The following is a 27,921-nucleotide window of genomic DNA, read 5'->3' as shown; positions in this document are numbered from 1 at the left end:
GCCACTTCCAAACCCTGTCTGTTAAAACCCGAAGAAAGACAAAGGGAGCACGAGGCTGTTATCATTGGGACCCCGGCGACGCGTTTAATACCCAACTGCACGATAAAACGAAGAAAGGCAACGGTAAGGATGAAACGACGTTTAAAAAAACATAGTAAAACGTAATAGCTTGTGTGGCTAACGGGGCTAGCTAGGACTGTCTTGTCTCCTTTTTCACAGCTGGATAGGAAACTGTTGGGTTGTGAAAAAAACGATAACAACAGTCCTTATGCGCTAACGTGTCGCTGTTGTTATCAAGGGACGGTAGCATGATGGGAATATGATTACTTTACTGCCCATAAAGAGGCCATAAAAGATGTTTTTTATATTGCTCAATACTACAGCTCTATGCCCCCCCCTCTCCTCCTGCGCTTGGAAACACATTTTTAGACGATTGTCTCTGGCTGCTTGCACACAGGCACAGTGGTGGGAAAAGTACTCAGATGTTTTACCTAAGTAAAAGTATCAATAATGGAATGTAGAAATAATTGTGTTACAAGCAAAGTCCGGAATTCAAAAATGTACTTAGTAGTAAAAGTACAAAAGTATTGGCATCAAAATGTACTTGTCTTAAAAAGTCTCTCTCAAGTTTTCAAATGTAAAGAGAACTTTTGAAAATGGCAGATCTACAAGATCACAATGCGTCGCATTGTGAGATATTGTAGATTGATTGATTGATTGATTGAAGGCTTTATTAGAAGTTTGCATAGGAAAATGTACAGATTCATGACGGTACAGTTCACTGGTACAAGGTCTACTAAAAGGAGATCCATGAAAAGACTAAGCTTATTTCAACAGGAAACCATTTAAGTATCTCATATAACATTGAATGACAGACAAATAGAACACAGTACTATGCCGTAGATATGTAAAGAAAAGGGGGGGAAAAAAAGAAAAGAAAACAGTAAATCTAAACAAACAGTAAGTATATACAAGGAATATACAGTAAATCTAAACAAACAGTAAGTATATACAAGGAATATACAAGTATACAAGTATATACAAGGAAGGGGCAGGGAGGGTAGGGTTGGGCTAGGTTTTTTACCAGTTGCGAACGGCTGCTGCCTGTAAGTGGTTTTTCAGGGCAATTTTAAAGGATGCTAGTGATCCACACTCCTTTATGGCCTTCGGTAAGGCATTCCACATTTTTGTGGTATAGCAGAAGAACGAGTTCGACCCTTTCTTTGAGTTGACTCTGGGTTGAACGTGATCTGTGGCACTGCCTCTGGTGTTGTAATTATGGACATCCTTAACGTTTATAAAGTATTTTGACAGGTACTTGGGTATCATAGTGGTGTAGTGTATCTTGTACACCAGGCCCATTGCAAGTTGCTGTACTCTGTCATCTACTCTGAGCCACCCCACTCTTAACTGGTGAGTAGCGGTGAGGTGAGTCTGATAGGGAAGGTTAAGCAGGACCCTAATTAGTTTATTTTGGGCTGTTTCGAAATGTATAGTGTTGAAGTGGTGTTTTAAAAAATAATAATAATCAAGTTCTACAAAGTAAATAGTTACTAATGTTTTCAAATAATTGTATTAGAGTAAAAGTGCAATATTTGCCTCTGAGATGTAGTAGATTAGAAGTAAAAGTAGGCTACTAAAAATGGACATACTCAAGTAAAGTACAAATACCTCAAAATTGTACTTACGTACGTAAATGTACTTACCGTAGTTACTTTCCACCACTGCACACAGGCATTTGGTACTCCTAGCAGCCACTGTTAAAATAAGCCTGATTATGAACTTGAGTTAGAGATTTATAACCCTTAAGTGTGTGTGTGTGTGTGTGTGTGTGTGTGTGTGTGTGTGTGTGTGTGTGTGTGTGTGTGTGTGTGTGTGTGTGTGTGTGTGTGTGTGTGTGTGTGTGGGGCTGGTGACTGGTCTAATATGAAGTTGAATTAAAGTTCAGTCTTGGCTACTTGGTGAACATGGCTCATTTATAGTTGTACAGACGCAAATAGCCTTTCTTATGGTAGCATTACGCAGGAATCGGATGAGTTTTTTTAGTTAACTTGTGGAATGCATATACTGTTTTTTTTTTGTTTGTTTTTTACACCAGATTTTGAAGTATTACATGTAATTATTACATGTGAAACACATGATAATCAATCTGGTTTTGCTCACCCATGTCTCAGTGCCTCAGCTCAGAGCTGTGTGTGTGTTGTTCTCACACCAGGGGAAGATAGAGGAGAGAGCAGCAGAGGATCTGAAGTTGTGAACAAAAGGCCCTGTTGCCCCCCTCCTCCCCTCCTGTTTAAACTGTCTGAGTGATTGACTCAATACGTTTGAGAGAGAGGCTGTAGGGGGGGCTAGCCTGAGTACTAATTCTCAAAGGGGAGAAATTGATAGCCTTATCGCTACACGGTCTGGATGTTATCTTTCTTAGGTTCGGCACAATAGGTCATTCCGTTCCCGAGCGTTTGTAGTCGTTACTGTTCACACTTAATCCTTTTCCAGGGCAAAAAGAGACATTGATGCACAGCACAATACCAGACACGCTTCTACTCATCAGAGATCTAGTCAATCAAGCAAGTTTCCTCAGTGTTTACAGCATGCTGAATGAATGACACCACCCCGGGCTATGCCGGCCGGGTGGGGTTGCTAATAATGTCCTGTGGGTTACAATCCCCTGAGGAATGCCTCTTCTTCAAAGCACAACTTTCCTAAGCGTTGCTGTCAGACCACTTTTCATGTATGAACTGAAGTTGCCAGATTCATCTTCGAAAAGTACAATTCAATTCAATTCAAAGGAGCTTTATTGACATGAGAAAACATACGTTTACATTACCAAAGCAAGTGTCAAAATATAATATAAACAGTTGAAAAAGGGGAACATGTATACAGTTGGAGGGGGTACAGCATTGTGTAAACGGCTATGTCACATTTTGTTGTTATGTACATGTTATTTATATAGGGTATACATATTTTTTTGGAACAAATAGCATTCATTTGCAATTGCTTTAGGACAAATAGCATCATTTTCCTCAAACAATTTTAAGTAGTATACAAAAACAGATTTAAAATGTGTTTAAAGTTAGCAGCTCTGTTTATTAAGTGCAGTAAGTAGGTATAGAGGTCACTCAATGGTTTGTAGTCCTTAGGGTGGTTGTATTCCATTCACTAGCCTTATTTTATCACAACAGAACACACATACACACCCACAGACTGCCCATAGACTCTCTGCCCTGATAGAACGGTCAGCACTGATTAGCTCTGAGTAAAGCCTCTATCAGAGTCTGCGGTGAAGAGCCTATCACTGCAAATTTTAGGTGTAAAGCTATTCACCTAAAGTGATAAATACCGGTAAGTGGAGGCCATCATAGTCAATCACGGTGAAGTCCTATCACTGTGACTGACTGGTCTAGATCGACCAATCAGTGAACGGGGTGATGGGCCGATCTGTCTGAAAGTAAAAACAGAGATGTGTCGGGGTTCGCGGTGGATAGCTCTTCACCGCGAGTAATGACGTAATGTTGTAGTTTTATGACTTAAAAAGACTACACCGCGGTGGATAGCTTATCACCGCGGTGCCTACTATGATAGGGGCTTAACTATCCATGGCATAGCTTTGAGTAATGAGTGACCCACTCTTCTCCAACTCCCTTGTATCGTTTGGGAAAGTCAACATACGACACAACACACACCGTTCCCACTGAACACCCGCTACGCTCACCTTCTCTGCCTGATTCCTCCCAGCTGCTATTTGTCTTTGTTTTATAGGTTGATTGATGGTTGTAGCTGCAATGCTGCTATTGAATAACCCCCCCCCCCCCAACAAGATAAACCATAGTTTTGTTGTGGGTTCATGTACCCAACTATGTTTTAGTTGTCTTCATCCATGCATGGTTGTCATTTCTAAGTTGCCAAGAAGCCACTATGAGATAGATGCTCATCATGGTTTATTAGAAGGCTTCCTCTGAGGAACTGGCCACTAACAAACTCGCTGCACTATGGAAACTGCATGAGCTGCAGAGTGAAGCAAGCGCACAGGGACGTGCAGAGAATGTTAGAGAGGCAGGGGCTGAAATTTTTAAAAGGGCCTTTTGGTGGAAAATAGCATTCCTCCAAGCTCACTTGCGAGCTTAGAGGTCGGCTGAACTAAGCATAATCAAGTCAATACTGGAGATTTCTACACAGAGATGGTAACTCTTTCAACATAAGATGCTGGATTCAAGTTCAGGAGAGTTTGGACAAGGTCATTCTCTTGAATGCTGCCTTCAGGTACGGCATGGAAAGAGGCCATTTGCATTTCTTTCACCATAGTAAAAACTGCATTCATGGTCTAGAATTGCACTTTTTACAGACGGATAAAAGGGCAGGGGCTCAAGCCCTCTTTGATGTCTATGTGTGCACGTGCCTGCAAGCGCACAAGAGAATGCGTGAGGAAGAAGGGATGTTATTTTTTTTTCCCTCCCCTACTTGAACAGCCTGTCCCAATGGAGTCAGACCTAAGGGGATCGCCATAGAGACGTGTACCAGCTGCACCAGCAATGAATGGCCAGAGAGGAGGGGTTACCATGACAGGGACGCTAGCTCTCGTTGTTATGCAGACACCTCTTTTCTCAGGACATGTTTGCTCATGATTGCATTGCCTGGTCTTGCACGGTTGATGGATGAGCGCATGGTTGCAATTCCTGAAACAAAAGTGCTCTGTTGTTGTTGTTGTTGTTGATCTCATTATTAAAAAGCAGTCGAGTAAAGCAAGATGATAATGCTGTTGTATTTACACCGTATTTTCCTGAATTTATATTGGACACATTTGTGCCAGCCCTTTTGGGACATGGAGTCACATTTTGGAGTGAAATGCATTTTAGGGAATAGGGAGTACTTTAAAGTCCTGTTATTCCTTTCATAATCAGAATTGTTGTGTGACTTTATTCTTCTTTTAGTGCAAACTCTCAACACATTACTGTTACAGGAAGAGTTTGAACAGGGAAAGAGATTAGAGAACTCCCTGTTCTCTCTCTATGCCACGTTGGCTATTAATTGCAGTCTCTTGTGATTTTTCAAGATTAAATTAATCAATAATGCTTATTGAATTATCTAAATAAATAGTTACCATTACAAGGTTATTATGCCATGTAGCCTATCTTTATGACTGGATTTCTTGAATTTCAGAGGAGGCCATGGTCACGGTTAGGGCTGTCACAATTATTACATAATCGTCTAATCGTGATTATTTGACATTATCGCAATTATTTTGTCATAATCGTCATAATCGTGAATGTTGAAAAATGTCAGAAATAGTGGAAATAGCCGATCTACAAGCTCACAACGCGTCGCATCGCGTCGCATGTGAGCTTGTAGATCGGCTATTTCCACTATCAATGTTATTTTTTAAGTAGTAAGTTGTCAAATATGTCAGTAATTTATTTGTATATTTAGGTTATGTGTCATATCTACCATATGCAACTAGGGTTGGGGGCGGTAACCGCCGTACCGCCGTACCGCGGTAAACCGAGGCCTACCGCGGTGTCATGGTCCTTACCGCGGTCAAAAAAGACAAAAATAGTATATTTTTTTATTGAAAACAAGCGAGTTTTAAAACAGGGGAGAAGCGAGGACCGCATGCGCTCCATGCCGCTCTGCTCTAGGCCGTATACCACAGTTTGGAAGCCACATACAGTGTACGTCACTCGTGACTGTCCGAGTGGCCACTGGCTGCTGCCCTGCAGCAGCAGCGTCGTAGGGGAGTACGGAACAGAGTAAACTTTCTCTGTAATCCACGACACAAGTATGTTAATACATACCTTGTGTTGTGGCTGTTTCTTTTTTTATTCATACGGATTACGAGCGGAGCGCGGGCCGCGTGGACTAAACCGAAAATGAAACTATTTTACTTTTTCAACCGCGACGCGCGATGAGCCCCGTCGGCGATTTTATAACCTTTTCTGTCAAGTCTTGTAACTAAAACCTGTATCAGCACTCAATCACTGCGTTTTGAGATGTGAGTTTACCATAGAGTTATGGAGTTTACAGAATCACTGTAGCCTACACGATCCTGACTACCCGTCTCTCTCTTCTGGTTTGTTCACACACAGTAGCGTCAGTTCAGAAAAAGCTAAGGTATGGCAACATGACTGGTGTTGCCATACCTTAGCAACAGGCATGATATATTTATTTTAAGAAGTACATATAATATATAATTATACCTATAATATAATTATAATACCTTGTTAAAGTGACCATTTTGTTACATTTTGCATTTGTAGTTATTTTACTGTAATTTACCAACATAATAACCAGTACAGATAGACAAAGAGACATTTATGGATTTACATTTAGAACTAACTTTTATCTTCCCCCCCCCCTGGACCCAGGGTAAGGCAGCTGCATATCCCTGCCATACCCAATTGACGCCCCTGTTCACACGCAGCTGTGTTAAAAGTACGGAGCCTATGTTACTATGGTAACCCGACAGGGCACAGATCTAAAACACGTCGCATCCGCGACGCGTTCTGAGCTTGTAGATCTGCTCCTTTTAAAGCCAGACCCGCTGTGCTGTACGGAGAAGTATAACTCGGGCAGTCAGGCTGTGGGGAGGCGACTTTTGGGAAGATGATTGCAATATTTTGGCTTATCGCCGAACCTTAATTAATAGATACGGGGGTGCGGTAATTACCGCAGTACCGGCGGTAAATGGGAAGACGGTAATCGCGGTAACAAAATGTCGATACCGCCCCAGGCCTATATGCAACTTCAAAGCCTAAAAGCCAAACAGAAATGTAATTATCAACGACAAATACACAATTAAATCGTTAATCGCCAATTATTTGAGTGACAATTAATCGTCATGTAAAATGACATATCGTGACAGCCCTAGTCACGGTCATAATGCCTCACAATTACAATTGTTTTCCTCCTTTCATGTAAATGTTTTTTTCTTCTCACCCATGACTGTATTTTAAAGGTACAAATTACCCTGGCAACAAAGAGCGTATGGTAGCATTATATTCTTTTGTATTTAATGCACAAAGCGCTGGTTCTTGTTTTCCTTGGAACATGGGCGATCACCTTCCTTTCTCACGTTCTCCCCCTTGACAATGCGTAACTTGTGTGCTTTGTGAAATGATTCTCCAATGATGAGAAGCATCAAAACTCAAGGTCTGCTGGTGGACCCATGTGAATTTTGGTTCTGTTGTGTCTGAAAATGAAAGTTGGTGGGAAATTCACTTGTGGCTCACGGTTGCCTGACAGCAGGCTATTGAACGCATTGTGCGGTCGATTTCAGGTCTCCTCCCCTTCTCTGACAATTCTTCAACCACATCCTAACTGTATCTGTATCTGACGTCATGGTCCCGTTCTCTATTGAAAGATTTCTAATACAAGCAGAGTGAAGGAAGACAAGCGTGAACAATGGGATGGTGATTAGCATACTTAAGTCTTTTATTTGCCATAAAACCTGTCGGGTAAGGTTTCCTTGTTATAACGTTACAGGAACAATGACACATGCCGGCTTAAAGTCTTAAACTTTTTAAGTTAAACAAAAGTTATTTTTTCACACTAACCATTCCACATAAAAGTGTGTTTTGATGTAACTAAACTCACAGCATTTTTATTCACGAATGTCTGTTAATAAATAATGTTTAATTCTGACAACTTTTCTGAAAACGTATCCTTGGGCACTAGGACCCTGCAGCATTCCGATCCATTTTGAGCTACCAGAGCAGTGTTTCCCCAACTTTTTAGCCCAAGACCCAAAAGAGAAATTGGTGAAAATAAAATAGCAGATCTATAAGGTCACATCGTGCCACTTCGCACCGTGTTGTAAGCTTGTAGATCAGCTATTTTCACTACATTTATTTTCTAATTTATGGAATTTCTTAGATTTAAAAAAATATATATTCATGAAATTCTTTTGAAAATCATTGATTTTATTATTATATATATTTTTTTTATGTTTTGACATTTACTCGTGTGACCCATAATGTGTCCACGATCCACAAATGTCTCCCGACCCACTGTTTGGTATACCAGAGAGCCTGCGTTGCCAAAAAGACAACCAAAACTCCAGATCGCGTTTCTGTAGTGACCAGATTTTACAGATCACCATTTTTGGTGTTACTTCCGTCCACGTCTAGTCGTCTACTTGGTTGACAAAGACGGATTGTTCATGAATATTTTACATCGGATTAACATGTTGCAGACACTGGATCAGATAAACCTTGATGATTAAAACAGCAGCTTCTGTGGTCAAATGTTTGAATATAACGCTAAACAGGTTGATGTCTGCCTGTGAAATCTTATATACTTCGCTCAGTAATTCCCTTGGTCCTCATTTTTGCATAGTTATCTGTCAATAACCTACCTACATGTGTGTTGTACAAAAACACTCACCGCCAACTGGCCAGAGTGCGTCGCCTACAGTGCAGTCCTGACATTGACTCCAAACTATAAGCCCAGCACTCTGTTGGTAAACAATGCTAATTATGTTGTCCTAATGCAAGGCAATGTTTTGATTTGATTTATTTGAAAAGGCAATAAAACCACATGGTTACAGCAATTCGAGGATGTCACAAGAAAGTTCTGAGACTTTATTCCATTGGTCCTCCATAGGTGTCCTCTAACACTTAACATTAATTAAATAAATACAAATTAAGTTAAAATACAAATACAAATTACAATGCAAAACACATCATATACTTTACATAACAAGTGCTCTTATCTTTTCCTAGACTAATGACCCTCTATAGGGGAACCTTTTCTAATATACATACTTTTGTCAGCTGCTTCCACTGTGTGGCTCCTATGTAAATAAATTAACCCTTACCCACTTTACGTTGAATTAATTAAAAGCAGGGTGTCAAATCTGCTACACTAGCTCTGATGAAATTTAAGAATGTCGAGACCTCTCCATAACACATAGTTATATTTTCATCCAATTGTCTTACCCCTTAACTTCTTTGCCTTTTTTACTATTTTGAAAAACATTTTAAAATACATCAAATAGCCAATCTACATCGAAACATTGTGAGCTTGTAGATCAGCTATTTGAAATATAAAAAAACCTAAATAGTAAAAAAAGAGAAATAAGTTTAGGGATAAAGGGGTAACGTAAGACATGGACAAAATAGGGCCCATAATCTCCAGCCTTCGGCCATCCCACCTGGCGGAGATAATGCGTATTACACAGTATGACTTTAAGAAAAGTTGGATAAGAAGTTAAACATTCTGTCCTTTTTTATTGAAAGGAAAATAAATTGGACCAATGCACTTTTTCCATGCATATAGTGAATGATGCAAACCACATTGCCTTAGCCAGCAATATTTCTTCCTCTCATCTTGGGCTATATTCTGAAATTATAGACCAATAGTAAATGTTTTGTGGGATTTCATGGCCTTTTCCCCTTATCGTTGCTGTGTTTGAGCGGATTTGTTGGGAAGGTTATGCTTTTAAGTCTAGAGAGAGAGAAAGCAAGCCGCTCATCCCCAACAGGCTGATGGGGCGAAGGGACCTGACTAGGCGAGATGATGCTCTTCCGAGCAGATGTGAGATTTTAAATCCACTAACCCGCTTTGATGGGTTAACAACAGGTTATGGCCTTTACCAACAGACGCCACAGTCTGGTGGGGTAGCAGCGTGTTTGTCAAACTTCACTACTGTTGCACTCTGTTGCTGGCTTCTGCCAATCTGCTCTTCTTCACAACAGATGCTTGCCAGATGTGCTTCTCTTCTCGACATACTTTCTTCCCGCTTTCTCAAAAGCCCTTACTTGTGGAAACTTGGCCTTCATTTGCATTCACGGATAGTGGCTCAGCCAGGCCAAGCACGCGCGTGGTGCTGGAATAAATAACCAATGACTCTCTCGGCCCCTTTAGACGTCTTCTCTACTTTGATTAGACTGCTTTACCTGCCTGCTTATGCCCTCCATCCCTCCCACTATTGCTGGCTGTGGGAAGTGCATGAACGCTAGCCGCTAGGCACTCCCATCAACCACATCCACCACGAGACCCAGGCTGTAGATAATAATCTATATATATATATATCTCCCATACTCCCGCCTCCTACTTATTCTCCTGTCTGCTTGCATCTCAACCCCCCCCCCCCCCCCCCCCCCCCCCACCACCACCACAACAACACTGGCCTCCTCCATGTCTGCTCTTGCATTCATTTGAGTGTGTGCAAGCATGCATGTGGACATACCGTATATATGTAATATTAATGTGCCGTGGGCAGATAAGAAAATGTCCTATTTTTGTTGGCTGTTATTTTTCATCCTCGTTTGAAGCGTATGCTGCACAGTGGTTGATGGGGGGGGGGGGGGGGGGGGGGTTAAGTGTAGAAAGAGAATGAGGTGGGGGTGGGGTAGGCGATGCGAGTTAAAAGGACCAGGGGATGTTTTACTGTGACATAATGGAGCCTGTTATGTCATGCCAAAATCCTGCATCGCTTTGAGTTTCAAATGTCCAGAAGGATGGGAGATATCTGTGCAATAGAGACGGGGAAAGTGTAGTCTACTCTAAACTGTTCTCTTGTTCTCCTTTGGTCTCAAGCTCCCCTGATTTTGTTCCATGTCTTTCTCTTCTTTCGCCCGCCACTCATCTTGTGGTGTATGGTAAGCTCAGCCTCGATAAAAGAAAGAAGCCTTTAAATCTTGTCCCCGGGTCTTCTTTGTCTCCATGCTAGACCAAGGCTTTGGCTTTGTTTAGAAGAGGCGCCTGCTGCCCAGTTTTCCCACTGTACAGTACTACCCCAGCTCAAGTACAAGATGGCCCTCTGGCACTAAACCGGCCCCTTTTAAACAGAAAGATACTCTGTTACATATACTTGCATGACCTGTGGCTGGAATTGGGACAATAGGTCTGGTGCAATCATAGGAGGTTACATTTCCAATCCTGGAAGCTTCCTCTGTGTTGGACGTTGTAGTGCGTAGCCATGCACTACTAGCAGGACGTATTGATCTTATTCTGTTGTGTTGTTTGACGAGTTGAGCAGTTGTGTCAAGTTTGGCGGTCGGTGAGAGTGATTCATTGGGTTTTGTACTTTTTGTTTTGTTCTTGGGGTTTTCTGCTGTTTAAACAGTTGTGTTTATCTTGCTATTGTTTGCTCAAGTCTAGATCAAAGGAGGATAACGGGTATCGCTTGTCGGCTTTGGAAAGGATTTTCCTGGTGTCCAAGATGGATAGGATATTTGGGATTTAGGCACAAACTGGGCTGAGTTATATGGACAAAAACAATTTACTTTTAGATTAGATTAAATATTAATATTTATTTTAGATTTAGTTTAGACAGAGACGGGGAACCATAGACTGTAAAAAATATGGACGGTGGGAACCCATTGGTTCCCCTTGTATGGGTGACGCCATCATTGTTTTACTGGTACCAAGGAATGCTATTGGCTGCCAACAGTCACGTGCAACCGCAGGGATACATGGGACATTGTCTTGAGCTTGCCGAAAATAAAGCACACAAAGAAGAATCATCAGAAGCCTATGATCACAAGCCCCTCCTACAGCATACCATGCTTTAACATCAATTATAACATAAATTGGACCATATTTTCACAAAACGCATATCATGGTGATTGAAACAAGGCTTTAAACTAGCGACAGGAACCATAAAGTATTTATGGCAATGTTTATTAAGGTAAGAAAATCAAATGTAAAAGTTCGGGGGAAAAGAATGGAATCCTATGGAGGAGAACATGATGTTGCTTCTGGTACCAGAACAGTGCAACTATAGCGACCAATCACAGGAACTTTTAATTCTGTGTTTGCTTAATTTTAAATCCGGACAACTGGCCCCCTGCAGTGAACGGATAAGGAGAGGCATGATGGAGAGGGAGATGACCTGTAGTTAAGTGAAGTGGCTCAGGGGTAGAGTGGCCGCTTGGCAACCGGAAGGTTCCCAGTTCGATCCTGGGCTCCCGCAGAGTTGCTGTGGAAATGTCCTTGAGCAAGACACTGAACCCCTAATAATGTTGCTGTAATGCACAATCTCTGTAAAGCACCTTGGATAAAAGGCGCTATATAAATGCACCATTTCTCATTTAGTGTTTATTCAACCCGGCCAGCTGCAAGAAAGGACTATAGTCTTGTTTGTGGTATTCATTCTTACTCAAAGATCATGATCCACCACATGGGGTGCCCCGCTGCCAATATCATGATATTTCGTACATGTTATCACAAAATGCTAAGACAATGACTCTTGATAATCATCAGTAATGCCTATATAATAACTAAATAGACAAAAGCAAATAATAGAACAGCTTGAACAGACGGGTAAATTCAGAAGATGTCAACACTACTGTAACACTACTGTTATGTGGCCTTTAAAACCAGAAAAGATAATACACTATTACAATGTATTGTATATCCAGCCAGAATCATGTGGCTCATATAAGAATCAATATTGATTATTATATCGATATTATTTCCCAGCCCTAGACACCAGACCCCACCTACTATTCATCTCTCACAACAGAGATTAACGGTCTCTCTTTTCCGCTCCCTTTTTGTTCCTGATCATATCCCTGAGCTGTGGAATTGAAACCCTCTCCTGTGGGATTAACCAGAGTCTTTACACTCTGTTCTATATAAACCATATCCATCATCTTATCAGATTTTTTATAGTATCCAGGCAAAGCCAGTGAGGGTCAATCCCCATCTGCTCCCATTTCCATGTGCAGAGCAGATGAGAAAATCATCTACAGAGAGCAGAAAGCAGTGAGTTTTTTTTATATCGTTGTGTTCCCTATGAAGATGAGTAGGCTAATGATCCCTGTCTTCCACAATACAAATGGGGATTTTTGTCTTGTCAATGTAAAATCGGATGGATGGACCCCTAAAAATGGAGCCTGTTTTTGGTCGACTACTAGGCATGCCACTTATTCTGATCTTGACTTTCTAAGACTGTAGATATGAGTGTCTAACTGTACATCTCACTGCAACACCTTGTGTGCTTGCTTGTAGATCATTATTTTTTATTAGCCAATGTCCCGGGTAGGGCTGTAATCTAGCCCTGTTTTAGGGATTCGAACTTCGGGGGGATTTTCCGAACGAACCATTGAACCTTCGATGGTTCGTTCAATTGAATAAAAACCGAACGTTCGAACCATCGAACGTACTATACCTTTAACCAGCTAAAACAGTGTAGGAAATGTTTTAAATGCGCTGTTTTATCCATTGAAAACGCGTGGATGCGTGGCCGCATTAACACCTAGGCTAACACTTGGAAAATCCAACCCAATCGGAGAAAATGTTGCACAGTTTGTTGACGAACAGGCTCAATGTATAGCAGAGTTGCACGGATGATGATTAGACTTGGTGACTGCGTCGGAGCTTGTCGCCCCAGACCCCAGACATCGCATTATAGATCCTTTAGGGGGTTGCAATGAAATCCATCTTTGCTCATGCTTAGGAGAAAGGCTGTTTAATCTTTGGGTGCGTGGATGGGTGTTCGCTGTTCAAAGCACACACGTCTGTCTCTGCCCAGCTCAGCTGCTCTCACTCTACTCAGTCTACTGTCAACAAGCGTGTGTCAGCGAGGCGCTGTAATGGTTCGCGGCCCCAAACAGGAGCGGGATTGGAGCGGAGGACGGTCCTTGATCGCTCCAAGCTGTTCTGGTGCATTTTATAACTACTTTAACGGTCACCATTAACTGTTAGTGTTTACCGGTAGGCCTAACTTATTTCGTATTTGGCTATCTCTACTACTGTGATATTCTGAATAGGCCTATCACATTCTGATAATTATTTTTCGTGTAAAAAAAAGAAGAAAAAAAAAAGAAAAAAACCTGAACCCATTAATTTCGAACTTCGATTGCCAACGTAACGAACGAACGTTCGAATCTCCGAAGGTTCGCTTGCAGCCCTAGTCCCGGGTTAAAGTAGTTAAATTAACTCATACTGTATAGTGTGGACGATCCCTGGGGGTCCCAGGACCCCCTTTTGAGAACCACTGTACCGTGTCTCAATGTGTTGCTGCGTGGTGTGTTGTTGTGAGCTTGTAGATGTGACAGACATGAGACAGAATGCAAATAATGCATCATTTCTCTTACACAATATCGGCCTACACGTGCACTGGGGGCAGAACAGCATGCTGAATTCACATTAATATTGCAAAATGGGTTGTAACATCTTCCTCCCAGAGGCTGTAATGCGGGCATTTAAAGAAAAACAAAATACAAATAAATAATTTGATTTTGTAACTGTGTACACCAGGGCAGGAATTTCATGGAGGCCATGAAGGCCATGGCCGCCGTTCCCCCTCAGTTTGGCCTTGTGCCCCTCAAAATAATGGCATGCCCTGAGGCCACAGTGGCCTTAATGCCCCAGCTGACTGTACCACTTTCTCCTTGTCTCTTTCTTGTCAATATGTAGACAGTAGACACCAGTGTCTCTTTCTTGTCATGTAGACACCAGTGTCTTTTGTTGAGATGCTTAAATCTTAACTTCCCTGAGTCCCCATCTTTAAACCGATCCAGTGACTTTGAGAGGCTGAGGATCGGAAATACCATCATTTATATATTTCACTGCAGATTAGGTTATCATCCCTAACCCTTAAATTCAACAAATTATTTCAATGGACTCAAATCTAGTTTTATTTGATGGCGTTCTTGCCCTGGTATTTGGCCTTTGTGCCCTCAAACAATGGACAACACCAAAGGCCAAGTGGCCTTGCCCCTAAAATGACGAAATTCCAGGCCTGGTGTACACTGAGTGAAGTAATAGTGAAGAAGCTTCATCAGTTCATGTCACCGGTGTCTTTAAACCGTCAAACAGAGGGATTCATATAAGGGGATTGGTCATAATCGGCGTGAAATCCTTTGGAGAACATTCTCACAACCTGCAGGGCTACTGGAATGGTACCTGTCACAATACTCCTGACTCTTAATACAATGTGAACCAGTACCTTATGCCCACACGCTCTGTTGAATTTTAAAATGTATTCATGTTTCTGACGAAGACTTTTGTCGGAAGTCCCTGTATTTTTCCACCACTCCCATATCTCTGACTCAGTACGCCAGCTTCAGCCCATAGCCAGTGGGATTAGGATTAGGTCCAAGGCCGGCTACTTTAACGAGCGCTAATTGATTTGTGAGTGAGGATGTGTCGGATCATAGTGCGACAGACAGTGCTGGGGCAGTTGGGGATTACACAACTGTGGTGAATTCAACACAGCTTTTAACAATCCCCACCATGCAGGCTCATTCATGCAAAGAGCACTTTAGAAATTAGGGTTTTCATCCACGCTTTTGCCTCTGCTCTAACATGGTCTCAGTATTAGTAGTTGGATTTTACCTTTTTATAACCCAGGGGTCTACAACGTTTTCAGGCCAAGCGCCCCTTAGTTGAGCGAGAGATGAAGCAAGGACCCACAGGCCCACAACCTGTTCATATAGTCCATAATTTACATTGTTTGACAGCACAATCATCATTGTATTTTGGATTGATGTAAATTTGTGTTCTCAGATATTTAACTACTTGAACCGTCAATACTTGATACATTTGACCTTTCACTCTGTACTTAATCTGCTCTTTTCTCCCTCTACAATAAACCCTGTTGTAGAGGCAAGCTGTGCGAGGCGTTGTGAGCTTGTAGATCTGCAAGTTTTGAGTAAAGTTCTCAGACAAAATAAAAGTTTCTATCACACAAAGATTTCGAGGACCCCCTGTAGGACCGACCCCCTAGGGGTCCCGGACCCCCTAGGGGTCCCGGACCCCCTGTTGAAGGCCCTTGTTATAATCCCATGACAGGGGAAATTCAGTTTCAGCGTCACCCATCTGATGGCTACTCAGACTCAAGGACACTTTGACACAGACTGGGGGGGAGCAGTTGGGGGTTAAGTTTTTTGTTCGGGAACACTTTGACTCATACAGACGGGAGATGAACTGGTGACCTTCTGAGTTCAGCCTCTCTAGTCTCTACCCACTAAGCTATGGCCGCCCATAATACTCTTATCCGTATCTGTCTTCTCGGTATCTGTCTCTCCTCCATTGTGTGGAGCCCCCCCCCCCCCCCCCCCCCCCCACTCCACTCTCCAGCTGTGCTTGTTGTTGACTGTGTAAACAAACACAATCTGTTCATTTTTTTTGGGTGCGTCTGAACTGTGCGCCGTCATTGTTTATGCTACCCTAATTACCCAAACGTGCAAGCATCAGCACTTTAACCAGAACAGTGACAGTCATGAATGTAACCTCCTGTGTTGATGTTTGTCTTTCAGAGGCCCGTTCACTGGATTGGTCCAAATCCCCTTCGGTGTGGTCTACCAAGCTCTCCTCCTCCCAGCCCTGCAGCCCCTACAGCGAGCGGCTTCTCGGCTCCACATTGCATCACCAAGATGGGACAATAGGAGTGGGCGTCGGACCTGCCCCCGCCCCCTCCTCCCCTCCTCCTTCTCCTCTTCCACTACTTCCCCTTCTTATTCTCTGTTCTCTCTGTGCCCTGGCCCTCCTCCACAAGCCTCGTCTGACATACAAACGCACGCACCCTGACCACTCCTCCCACACTGGTCACAGTCTACTCCCCCACTGTCTCTGCCTGCCAGCCAGCCAGTCAGTCCGTCAGTCGGACCAGCCGTCCGCAGTGAGCAAGAGCAAGTTGAATAATCCTCTGTAAAAGATAGGGCCTGTGCGGCCGCATATGTGCCTTTTGTTGGGGTGGGGTGACTGCTGTTGTTGCTGCAGCGGAGGCCTCCCCCCAGGAGAGAACAACAGACAACAGAGAGAACAGAAGGCAGGATAAAAAGCGCACAGCGGGCGAAAGGGAGCAGAGAGACTGATGCTGCAGTTTGTTTTCTGTTTTGCTTTTTTGTTTGGACCCGAGGAAGAATGAGCCGTGTTGGGCGACTGATGGCATTCTGTGGCGGGGACACTACATGATGTGGAGCTGGCATTGCCATCCCACGCCAGCCCACCAGAGGACCAACAGCAGCTTTCAGAGTCCCCCGCCACATCCTGACCTGCAGTGGGGAATGTGGTTGCAATAGACACGCAATACCTTACTCCTTTTTTTTTTCTTTTTTTTTTCATTTCTGGGTTTTTCCTTTTAGTTTTGCTAAAAAACTGGTTTAATCAAGTTGACCGTACAGTTGCCCCGAAGTGCCTTCAACCTTTCATTAGTTTCTGTTGTAAAGTAGTTCTTCCATATCAAATACATTCCATCATATCGAGTGAGAGAACATAATGTACGTAACGTTCCAGCTACTGCCATGTTGCTCAGCTCTGTAGTACGACTTGTCCTGGTGCACAGGAGTATCAACACTATTGACACTTAAGGCTATTGACAATCACACCATCCACCAAGTGAATCTCTTAACATAGGGTCAGTCCACCCCTGTGGGACAACCCACAACAAACCCACGCTGCACTGAACCTCATCCTGCCCCCCTGACGCCTGTTGCAGTGACAACGCAGAGGTAGGCCTGTCAACAACTATCACAATCAGCTGAGATATAATCGCAGTTATTTTCCATAATGGTCATAATCATTTCCATGTTGAAAAATGGTCCATATATTAACATCCATAACATAAATAACGAAAAACGTGTACATTATTTCCACTATTAAAAAGAATTGTGTGTGTGTGTGTGCGTGTGTGTGTGTGTGTGTGTGTGTGTGTGTGTGTGTGTGTGTGTGTGTGTGTGTGTGTGTGTGTGTGTGTGTGTGTGTGTGTGTGTGTGTGTGTGTGTGTGTGTGTGTGTGTGTGTGTGTGTGTGTGTGTGTGTGTGTGTGTGTGTGGGTATATACAGTATGCAGCTAGATAGGTAGATATGAACGTATTTATGTGTGTGTGTGTACTGTATATCTATATCCAATGCAAACTTACAATTGACCATAAACCACCATTGTCATGATCGTGACAAACCCTATGCAGTGGCTGTCGTCGCCATGTTCAGCATCCAGTCCAAATGGCGCTACCTGTTCATGTTCCTGGGCGTTCAGCTGGTCGTCATGGCACTGCTGTCCCAAGGCGGCTACCAGAAGCGGGTCAACTACTTCATCCGTATCTTCCGTAAGCCGGAGAGCCCGCGCAACCACACGGCGGGTCCGCTCTCCTTTGGGGGAGATGTGTATGCCAACCTCTCAGCCCTGGGCAAGGGTCATCACAAAGGAGAAGACATGCCCTTCTGCCCCAAGAAATCACCCTTTATAGGTGAGCAGTGCTGCACAATAATGTTTATGCTGTTTTTATTTTCATACGCTGAATGTTTTCTGTTAGACCAGTTGACCAGGGATTCTGCACTGTACTAGATCAAGGCAGATCTGGTACAGTCTCACCATGTTCTGAGCTTTGAGCAGTCACACTGTCTTTGACTCGCGATGGCCTCTGGCGAACATTTTGACAAGGAAGTGAGTGTGGCCTCATGCATCTCCACCATGATAGTGGAGCTTGCCTCGTCTTCCCAACCAATCAGAGTACACCGAATTTTATGAAGCGGTTGCATCCTGTGACTCCTTTCATTTTTGCAGAGGTACTAAATTGTTTGTCGTTTTGACGTTACTTTTTCCACGTGCCACATTGTTCGACACCTTTCGCTCAAAGCTTAAATAGCCGTTAGTATTTTGTAGAACCTATACCTCCAATAGAAAAGTTGGAAGCATAGTTCATATTAAATGCATTTAGCCTAGCTTTTCCTGGGACCCCCTCTGGACAGTGTACAGTGGTTACCAACCTTTTTTACAGTTTCTTTTTTACCATGACATTTATTTAAATATTTTTATTTATTTTTATTATTATTGTCAATACAATCTTGCCATATCCTTATGGTTTTGTTGTTGATGAAAATGTGGCATTGATTAGCAACTGATTCAAAAAATGCATGTACCAAAAGATTGCTAGTATAAAAGGGATACTCATTTTGGATAGCTCTTTTATGTCTTTAGACTAGAGAATAGTAATACTAATATATTATGAGCTATTGAAGGGTAGAAACATTAAAATATGTTAACTGTTGATTGAGGAATAGACTTCTCTTAGCAGGGTGTTGGGATGAGTGTGAAGTAACACATTAGCCCAGTTAACTGTTACTGCAACTTTGCAGACATGTAAAGAAATAACAGCACCAAAATAGGAACAAAGAAGCATTGTACATTTCTAGCTGGCCAAGAGATAATTCGTCCACTCTTAACTCTACTCCACTCTAAGTAAAAATGATAGCAATCAATTATCATCACATTAGTGCTAATACTATTATTGCCCAGAAAAATAAAACCACTCATGGCTAGTGTAGTTTATTATTAACCATTTTCCCTATAGACCTTTTCCAGAGAGCTGTGGTGTCGCTGTGCAAAGTGGTGCCGCTTGACACCGAGCTATGCCACTCATCTACTCAAGATAGATAAAACTATTAGATGTGTCAACAAGTTTCAAGTGTCATTTCCTCTCGTTTTTGAGAATGCATGTTTTTCCTGGCTCTTTGAGGTTCGACTACTCAAGCCAGTAAGTGTGCTAGTAAGCTACTTTGGTTTTCTTGATTTTACCTTTATATCCATCAGCTGATGACTCAATGCCACATGACATGGAACATATGCTAATAGAACATTAACAAAGTCATACTGGACCGTCAATCATCACAGGACATACAGTACATGTGTTATTCCTCTCACATTGACTAATACCTAACCATATGAGTGATATTTTATTCAGTCAACAAAGAAAAGAAACAAGGACATGGATAGCATTATTATGATCAAATTCTATTAATTATTTTGTAGCATTCCTTTATTAAATCTAAACCCAAATCATGACATTTCAAAACACCATAACATACAAGGGTGACTGAAACGCCTTCATCTGCGTTTCAAGTGTCTAAATCCAAACAATCTAATCCAGTCCAATTCAAACGATCAACAATCCGTTCTTAGATTGTGTACCGGGAAACAGGCTCACGTGTAGGAATAGCCTGCAGGTTATTGGGCCCTGCCCACTGCTCCATTGTCCTCCCCATTATTTGTAGTAATTTCACACTAGAGCCTGATAGCTGATCTAGATGGCACGGCTGAACTAGAATGAATAATGGAGTTTTTTTCTTCTTCTTTTACACTAATACTGGAAGAAAAGAAAAAGGTCACTGGAGACAGTGAGTCCCTCACTGCCAGGGAGAAGAATGTTAGCAGGAGCCAGAGCCTCCTGGGGACTCATTAATAAAGCAGGTTTGACGAGGCCAGTTACTGACATTCAGCTCTGCCAGGAGGCTGGGCTGAGGATTAACTAGAAAGGTGAAATTCTGGGAAATTGCAAGTGTGGTTGCACTGACGCGAGGAATCCGCTGGGAAATAAATTCACTCCCCGTCTCTCTCCCCCCTTTCCTGTCAATCTTTGCTGAAAAAATATGAATAAAGGCAGAAAAGGTCAAACACTTTAAAACACAAAGTGTCATTAGAGGTCAGGGTCCTCCACCAGCGTGTGTCTCGTTGAGCTTGGAACAACAAACTAGTCATTTTTAGGAGAACTTTGGTTTTAGTTATCCTCTGTTCAACAGGAAAACAAAACAAAAATAGTTTGTTTATGTGAGATATTTTCACACCTTTGGGCTTCTTAACACTTAGACTACCATAGTTTTAAAATAATTAATGTCGATTAACTGCCAAGGCTTTTTCCTATTGGGCCTTTTCCTATTGGCTTTCCTATTAACCTTTTAGCCGATTTTTGATGGCTCCGTGCACGTGGCACGTGCACATTGTGCTTGCGTCGGCTCCCGTTCGCGGCTGCGAAAGTCTTTTATTTCATGCAGAGAAGAAACAATACAACCGCGATGATCTGTGTGTAAGTAAGTTATGGTCGATAGAAAACAGGCTGTTTTGACCAAACGCGCAATATGGGAAAAGAAGCAGCGATATATCCACTTTTCTGCAGCCAGGATGAATACAAGTGAATGCCCGAACGCAAGTCACTGGAAGTGGCTTTCACGAGGCAGCATGGGAAATGTTGTTTTTTCCTTCACTCCATCCCGCGGGAGCTTGGGGGATGTTGGTTACCATGTTAACTGGGCAGCGGCACTTCACGGGGGGGAATCGTTAACACGTTCCCAAACGTGTTAAAATGCAAAGTTGCCAATATATCACATATGTAGGGCTGACACAATTATTACATAATTGTCTAATCGCAATTATTTGAGGTAATTTTATTTTTTGCATAATTGTCACAATCGTTTCCATGTTGAGAAACGTTAATATAGTTACAAACACTTTCAAAAAGTAGTGGAAATAGCAGATCTAGAAGTTCACAACGTGTCGCGACGCGTTGTGAGCTTGTAGATCGGCTATTTCCACTATCCATGCGCTTTTTTAAGTATAAAATTGTCAAATATGTCAGTAATATCTTTGTATATTTAAGTTATGTGTCATGATTGCCATGTGCAACTTCAAAGCCTAAAAGCCAAACAGAAATTACAAATACACAATGAAATCGTTAATCGCAATTATTTGAGTGACAATTAATCGTCATGTAAAATGTCATAATCGTGACAGCCCTACACATATAATTGACATTTTAGTTGTGATGAAAGGAACGTTATATTTGTGTGATAAAGTTGCATGTGCGTGCTTAGAGAAAGTCATTACGTATTACACAATCACATGTAACGTGAGCAACCTCCCATGCATTCAAATTCTGGGGTTTGAACTGAAGGCAAATTGCATTTTAATTTGCCCTCGCTTGACTTAACCTGTGGCTTTGCACGCACATCCACATCCATCCTCTGAAGTGGCCTGTTTTGGCCATCGTACATTATTTATTTTGATTATTATTAATGGTCATTGTTACAAATATATTTAAGTTATTTGTCATATATTTGTATATGTCATGCCGTATGCAATTTTGTTTGTTTACAAAGTATAAAAGTCAACTGGTAATGTGTGTTTTTATTAATATATTTTTTTTAAATGTCAACGCCAAAACACAATTAAATTGTTAATCGCAATTATTTTTACAACAATAATCGTGAACTACAATTTCACGATCTTGCCGGTTATAGTGATATAAATTGTAAATACAGTCCTACTGTTGTTAATGTCACCTCCTGCCAAATGCCATTGAATTAATTGATAATTCATATTTAACAGTTTGGTAATTATGGAGTTTAATAACCTCATAAGCCAGGTCACCATCTGTGTTGATATACAATGTCAGATTTGTTCACTTGGGGCACATTTCTACTTCTTCATAGACTGTTTGTGCTCACGCATATTTTTCAGTTGAATTTGATTATTTCTGTGCAGCAATGAAGTATGAATTTGGCTTTAGGTTTGATAGTCTCTCTTTTTTTCATAAAGTTTTGGGGGCTTCTGCTTTTATTTGTAGTGCTGATGGACAGAAACGGGGAGAGAGAAGGTGAGAGACATGCAGTAAAGATAGTCGGGAACAGGAGGACGCAAACCTGCGATGCACTGTCAGGCTACATTATAACCAGATGGTTTCACTTTAACTTCTTCGGTGCCATATTTAAAGTGGGACCTCTTATATTGCCGGTTCGCCAACAAAGGGTTAAAAAAATAGTGTGCACGCTGGTGCACACATTCGTGCACAGATCATGCACTATGCATGTGCATGCTTTTCACAGCTTTCAAACAAAAAAATCCGCTTGGAAATCCGTTCAGGCATTCAGGAGAAGGCAGGTCCATAGTTAAAAAGACGTTTTTATTATAGAAAACGTCTTTTTTGGCAGGGTATGAGTTAAAGTCAATTACATTTTTTACAGTATGTCTTCTCTGTCTTGCGTCATCTTTGGTTGAACAAATCCATACGCAAAAGGTAGAATTTCACATTTGAATTATGTAGATGTCACAATCTACCAGCAAGACAACCAGGAATATATTGACATTTGTTATCTAAATAAACAAAACAACCAATGTCTATATGTTCTCTATCTCTATTGGCTCTATGCCAATAAGTCACTTATCTATATAGAGAAGTTGTTGGCATAGAGCCACTCATAATATTTCATTTTGAGGACCGTTTCTCCCATAGGCAACTAAGACTCATCTCTGGCCATGGAAGCCTGAAATGCCAGGGTAAAAGGGATGCTCATGAGCAGTGGAGCTATGCATATAACAGATTTTGTGCAGCACCGACATTGCTCTTATGCAGCAGTTTGTTCTTATTGGTAAAGTATTTATCAAGCTCGCTGTTTAAATTTGCCATTTGAGGCGTAGACCGTTACCCAACTTGGACATTCGTTCTCACAAGCAGACAAAATGCAGTACTGAACACTGCATTGTTGGATGGATGGATAGACAGACAGACAGACAGACAGACAGACAGACAGACAGACAGACCTTTTCATATAATTTTTGACACCAATAAAGGGATGACATTTGTTATTTTGGTCGGACTAAGCCAACTTGTAATACCCTTTATCCTTGTTCACAGGTGGGCCCATCCATGTTAGCTTCCCATCAGGGCTAACCCTGGCAGAAGTCCAGAGGAAGAATCCACTAGTGGTCCGCGGGGGACGATACAGACCACCTGACTGTGTGGCGCGACATCGCACTGCCATCATCATTCCCCACAGACACAGGGAACACCACCTGAAGTTCCTGCTATACTACCTTCATCCATTCCTGCAGCGTCAACAACTCAACTATGGAGTTTATGTCATCCACCAAGTAAGACTCTTGCTCTCTCTAATGCAGTGGTTCTCAACCTGTGGGGGGTCCCCAGTTAAAATATGATTATTTTTGTCGCGGCTGAAAAGGTTGAGAACCACTGTTCGTTAACGCACACACAAGGCCAAGTCCAAGATGCCATGCATTGTTCTGATGGCCCATTTTTACGAAACACCAAAACGAAACACCAAAAGCCCTTTAGCCCAGACCAGAGTTGTAGAAGAGAGAGTTACGTCACTTACGTCGACTCCCATAGTAAGCGTGTACTCTATGGTGGGAAGCTAACTTAGCCTAGCTTACTGGAGCCTGTTCTCATTCTTAGCGAGCCTCTGCCCCATCCGCCCCCATTCAGTTTTCACTCGCTGGTAAGTAGACTAAATTAACGTCTTTTTCACTCTTTTAATAATGTTATCTACCTTAGAGAGGCCCGTGAATGCGTTACAATGGTGAAAAGGACGTGATTTGGTCTACTTCCAGCGATTTTAAATGCCTCGGCTAGAATGGGGGCGGACGGGGCAGAGGCTCGCTAGGAATGAGAACGGCTCCATGCGAAGCCACTTCCGGTCTGCGGCGAGTTCAAAGCGTGACGCCACTCTCATATAGAACGCTCTGGCCCAGACGGCCTGTAATCCCAAAAACAACTTAATTTCTTCAAAGGTCCATTGTTCAGAGAATACACACTCCTAGAGACATATTTTCGCCAAGCTATACCCTAAACCCCTCTCCAATGTATAAAAGCTGCATTTAAACAGCCTAGTTAATCTTTGAATGACAAAAATATATGCCTACATGTTTCGCCCTCAAATGGCCTTCTTAAGGGAAAACAGTTGTCAGCATGATCAATAGTTTGTAGAGATGAGTAGAATTCAGGCTGGATCAATAGTGCCCTCTTGTGTTCGTTGTGTGGACATGCATATCTGTAAAAGTTGTTGAGTTCAGCAGCTTACCGAGTTTAATGTCCTTTGCTGCTTGCAACAAGCCGGTTCATGCAAGCATTTTATCCTATACAACTTTGGCGCTCGATTTGTAATTTAATTTCTACCTGTTGCATTCCTTATCCTTGTCACTTACATGCTGTGTCTTGCCTCTGCCAAGTCAGTAATCAGCATCTTGTATGTCTCCCGGGTCCGTGAATTATGCATCAGACACTATAATGCATCTGTTCTCAAAATGGACTAGCAGAATAACATTCATGCACAAATGCCTGAACATGAGTGTATGACATTGTCCAACAGACCTTGGATATTTCTCTCCATGTAGGTCTGACTAAACTTTCGTCAGTTAAGATTCTTTTCATGAGCAGTAACGGATTACATCATGCATGTTCAAAGATGCTATTTCACTCACTGGCAGTGATTTGGTTTGTTGCCGGAAATCTTGACACAGCATCTGTATCCTAAAGGCCCATGTACAGCAGACACATCTGTGCCACTGTTGGCCTAGAAGTTTGTATTTTCCAGGACAACCACTAAAGACAGGTGGTGATGGTGAACTCATGAACACACAATACCCTCTGTTGATACTGTTTAGGAATATGTGTGCTGAGGGACATGCAAAAAAAGTGCATTTCGGTGTTGCACTCGGTGTAGTCTCACACCGATTGGAAATCTCGGTCTACCGATACACCTAGAACAGCGACCACTAACAAAACGTACACCTTTTTCTTTGGACACCTGATCCTGTCACCAACCCAATATGAGGAACCGCCATAAAGATTTTGCATTAATTCTGCAATGCAGTTGATCAAAGCGTTAAAGACTTCTAAAGAGTCTACACTCGGTGTAAAGTGACCATAACATTGACATTCTCCATTTTGTCTTTCTCAGGCAGGGAACTACACATTTAACCGCGCTAAGCTAATGAACGTAGGCTTCCGGGAGGCCATGAGGGAGGAAGACTGGGACTGCCTCTTCTACCATGATGTGGACCTCATCCCAGAGGATGACCGCAACTTGTATGTCTGTGACTCCAACCCCAAGCATGCTGCGATTGCCATGGACAAGTTTGGTTACAAGTGGGTATTCTTTTATTATGTATTTGTTTATTTCTATCATATACTGTACATATACACAGGGGAAAGCACATGGTAAGACATGTAAAAAAAGATGTACTATCTGAAAAGTTCAGGATAGTTTTATTTTCACTTGTACATTCACAGGTGTAAATCAGCTAGTGAAATAAGCATTTGTGCAAATGAAATGTAAATGAAAATCAAACACATATACGTACTTACACAAAGCATAAATAATCGGCACGTGCAGTATATACGTACATGAGGTTAGGCCTATGGTGTAAAAGAGTGGAAACGCATAGGTAGGTCCACATAGCGGGTATGTGCATGAGGGTCGATGTACATAGAAAAGTTGTTGGTATACAAAACAGTAAAAAAAAAAGAAAAGAACACCGAAAAACTGGGGAAAATGCTATTGCAATGTGGCTATGGTTAGAAGAATATTCATGGCAACCAATAGAGCAGAGCTATCCTCGCTTGATTGCTTCAATCCTCATAAATGAGAGATTCTTTGTTTTGTTGTCATTACTTTAATGACAATAAAACTGCTAATCTACTCTTTAGACATTTGATGACACGGCTCTTTCCTCTCCAGGCTTCCATACAAGATGTATTTCGGAGGTGTGTCTGCCCTAACTCCTCTGCATTACCTGAAGATGAATGGCTTTCCCAACAACTACTGGGGCTGGGGGGGAGAGGATGATGATATAGGAATCAGGTGAGAGATACTGACTGATTATGTGAAATAACTGAGATTATCTCAAGAAATTGTGACTGGTCTACTGTGGTTTGGTTTCCTTGTATATGATGACAGTGATGGCCACATTGAGTAGTACCAGCAGGTATAAAGGTTAGGCATAAATACATTTTGAGCTTCAGCCTATGCCTTTTCAAAGAACAGAAAAACATTTTGGTAGTCTATATTACATTACAATGTGTAATGTTTTGTGATTCTGTTGATACGGATCGAAATAAACAACCTAAATCTGAAATTTGAGATGACCGCAGTGATATGTGGATGTCTATTGGCAGGGATTATTTTTCCATGCCATTATCAAGTATCTATGGGACTGTGACACAATGTATGTATCAAACTCTGAGTTACGCAAACTGTTCTGCCTCCTACTGAGAATGGCTGGATGAGTTCCTGTAGGTCTGTAAAAGTGCTTTGCTGAAAAATATTTCCCCTCCCATCTTTTCAGAGTCTCTTTGGGTGGGATGTACATCACTCGTCCTTCCCTAAGGGTGGGCCGTTACAAGATGATCAAGCACAAGCTGGATAAAGGCAATGACATAAACCCAAAGAGGTAGGGACAAAAGTGACCACCTTTGTTTTCATATTCAAGTGCATGCAGTTATTTGGTGTCAGGCAACAACCTTGTATCTCCATATTCCAGCTTTTTGTGTTATTTAGTTTTGGTCATAAATGAATGCACTACTTGTGTCACACAAGTAGTACAAGTAGACGATCTTCAAGCTCACAACGTGTTGCGTTGCGACGCATTATGAACTTGTAGATCTGCGGTTTCCGCCATTTTGGAAATACGTTTCAAGTGAAAGTCTCTTAGTGGATTTGATAAATATAATAAACAATGAAAAGTATTAGCAAGAGCTTGTGGCTAAATAACTACGCTGGATCTATTTGAACACAGGTAATTTTTTAAATATATTTCCTGAAAAGTAATGGTTTTACCTACTGTAACTGCAACAACATTCATGGTTTTGCAGGAAATACAATAGATGTGTCACCACTGGTGTCAGGTTTTGCACGTCTTATTGGTGGCTGTTTGTGTTATTAATACAATTTTATAGCACTTTTCCCTCTCTGGGTAAGAATCTTAAAATGTTGCTCCCATTTCAAGGTTCAATATGCTGGCCAAGACTCGTCAGACATGGAAACTGGACGGCATGAACACCGCTGAATACGAGGTGCTGTCAAGGGAGTACTTTCCCCTGTACACCAACATCACCGTCAACATCGGCAACGAGAACGGTTTACACTCTCCTCCCCCTCCTCCACCGACTCGAAAGCACGACGCACCCGCCAAAGGAGCAGCCAAGCCTCCAGCCAAGGTTCCAGCCAAGGCTCCAGCCAATACCCCGGTCAAGGAAGCAGCCAAACCCTCAGTTAAGAAACCAGCCAGTCCCCCAGTCAATCAACCAGCCAATCCCCCAGTCAATCAAGCAGCCAATTCCCCAGCCAAAGTCCCAGACAACGGGCCTGCGAAACTCAAAGAGGACCACCCACAGAGATAATGCCTGAAGCCCAATTCATACTTTGTCGTGTGATGGTGTTGTGCGTCGAGAATAGCTGACCTACA

General features: G+C 42.1%; 1 protein-coding gene across 1 annotated transcript; it reads left to right on the top strand.

Annotated features, from left to right (window-relative positions):
• LOC308295889 (beta-1,4-galactosyltransferase 3) lies at positions 1-27,921 on the top strand. Its single transcript, XM_080738963.1, has 8 exons — positions 1-123; positions 16,206-17,399; positions 17,858-18,136; positions 23,354-23,589; positions 25,416-25,603; positions 26,196-26,318; positions 26,803-26,907; positions 27,463-27,921. The coding sequence occupies exons 3-8, from the start codon at positions 17,872-17,874 to the stop codon at positions 27,854-27,856; spliced, it is 1,311 nt and encodes a 436-aa protein (XP_080595089.1). The 5' UTR covers positions 1-123; positions 16,206-17,399; positions 17,858-17,871; the 3' UTR covers positions 27,857-27,921.

The sequence above is a fragment of the Nannobrachium achirus genome (genome assembly GCF_963921795.1).
Source record: "Nannobrachium achirus genome assembly, chromosome: 2".
Taxonomy (NCBI): domain Eukaryota; kingdom Metazoa; phylum Chordata; class Actinopteri; order Myctophiformes; family Myctophidae; genus Nannobrachium; species Nannobrachium achirus.
Note: the sequence above shows the minus strand (reverse complement) of the source record. Positions and strands in the feature narration are given on the sequence as shown.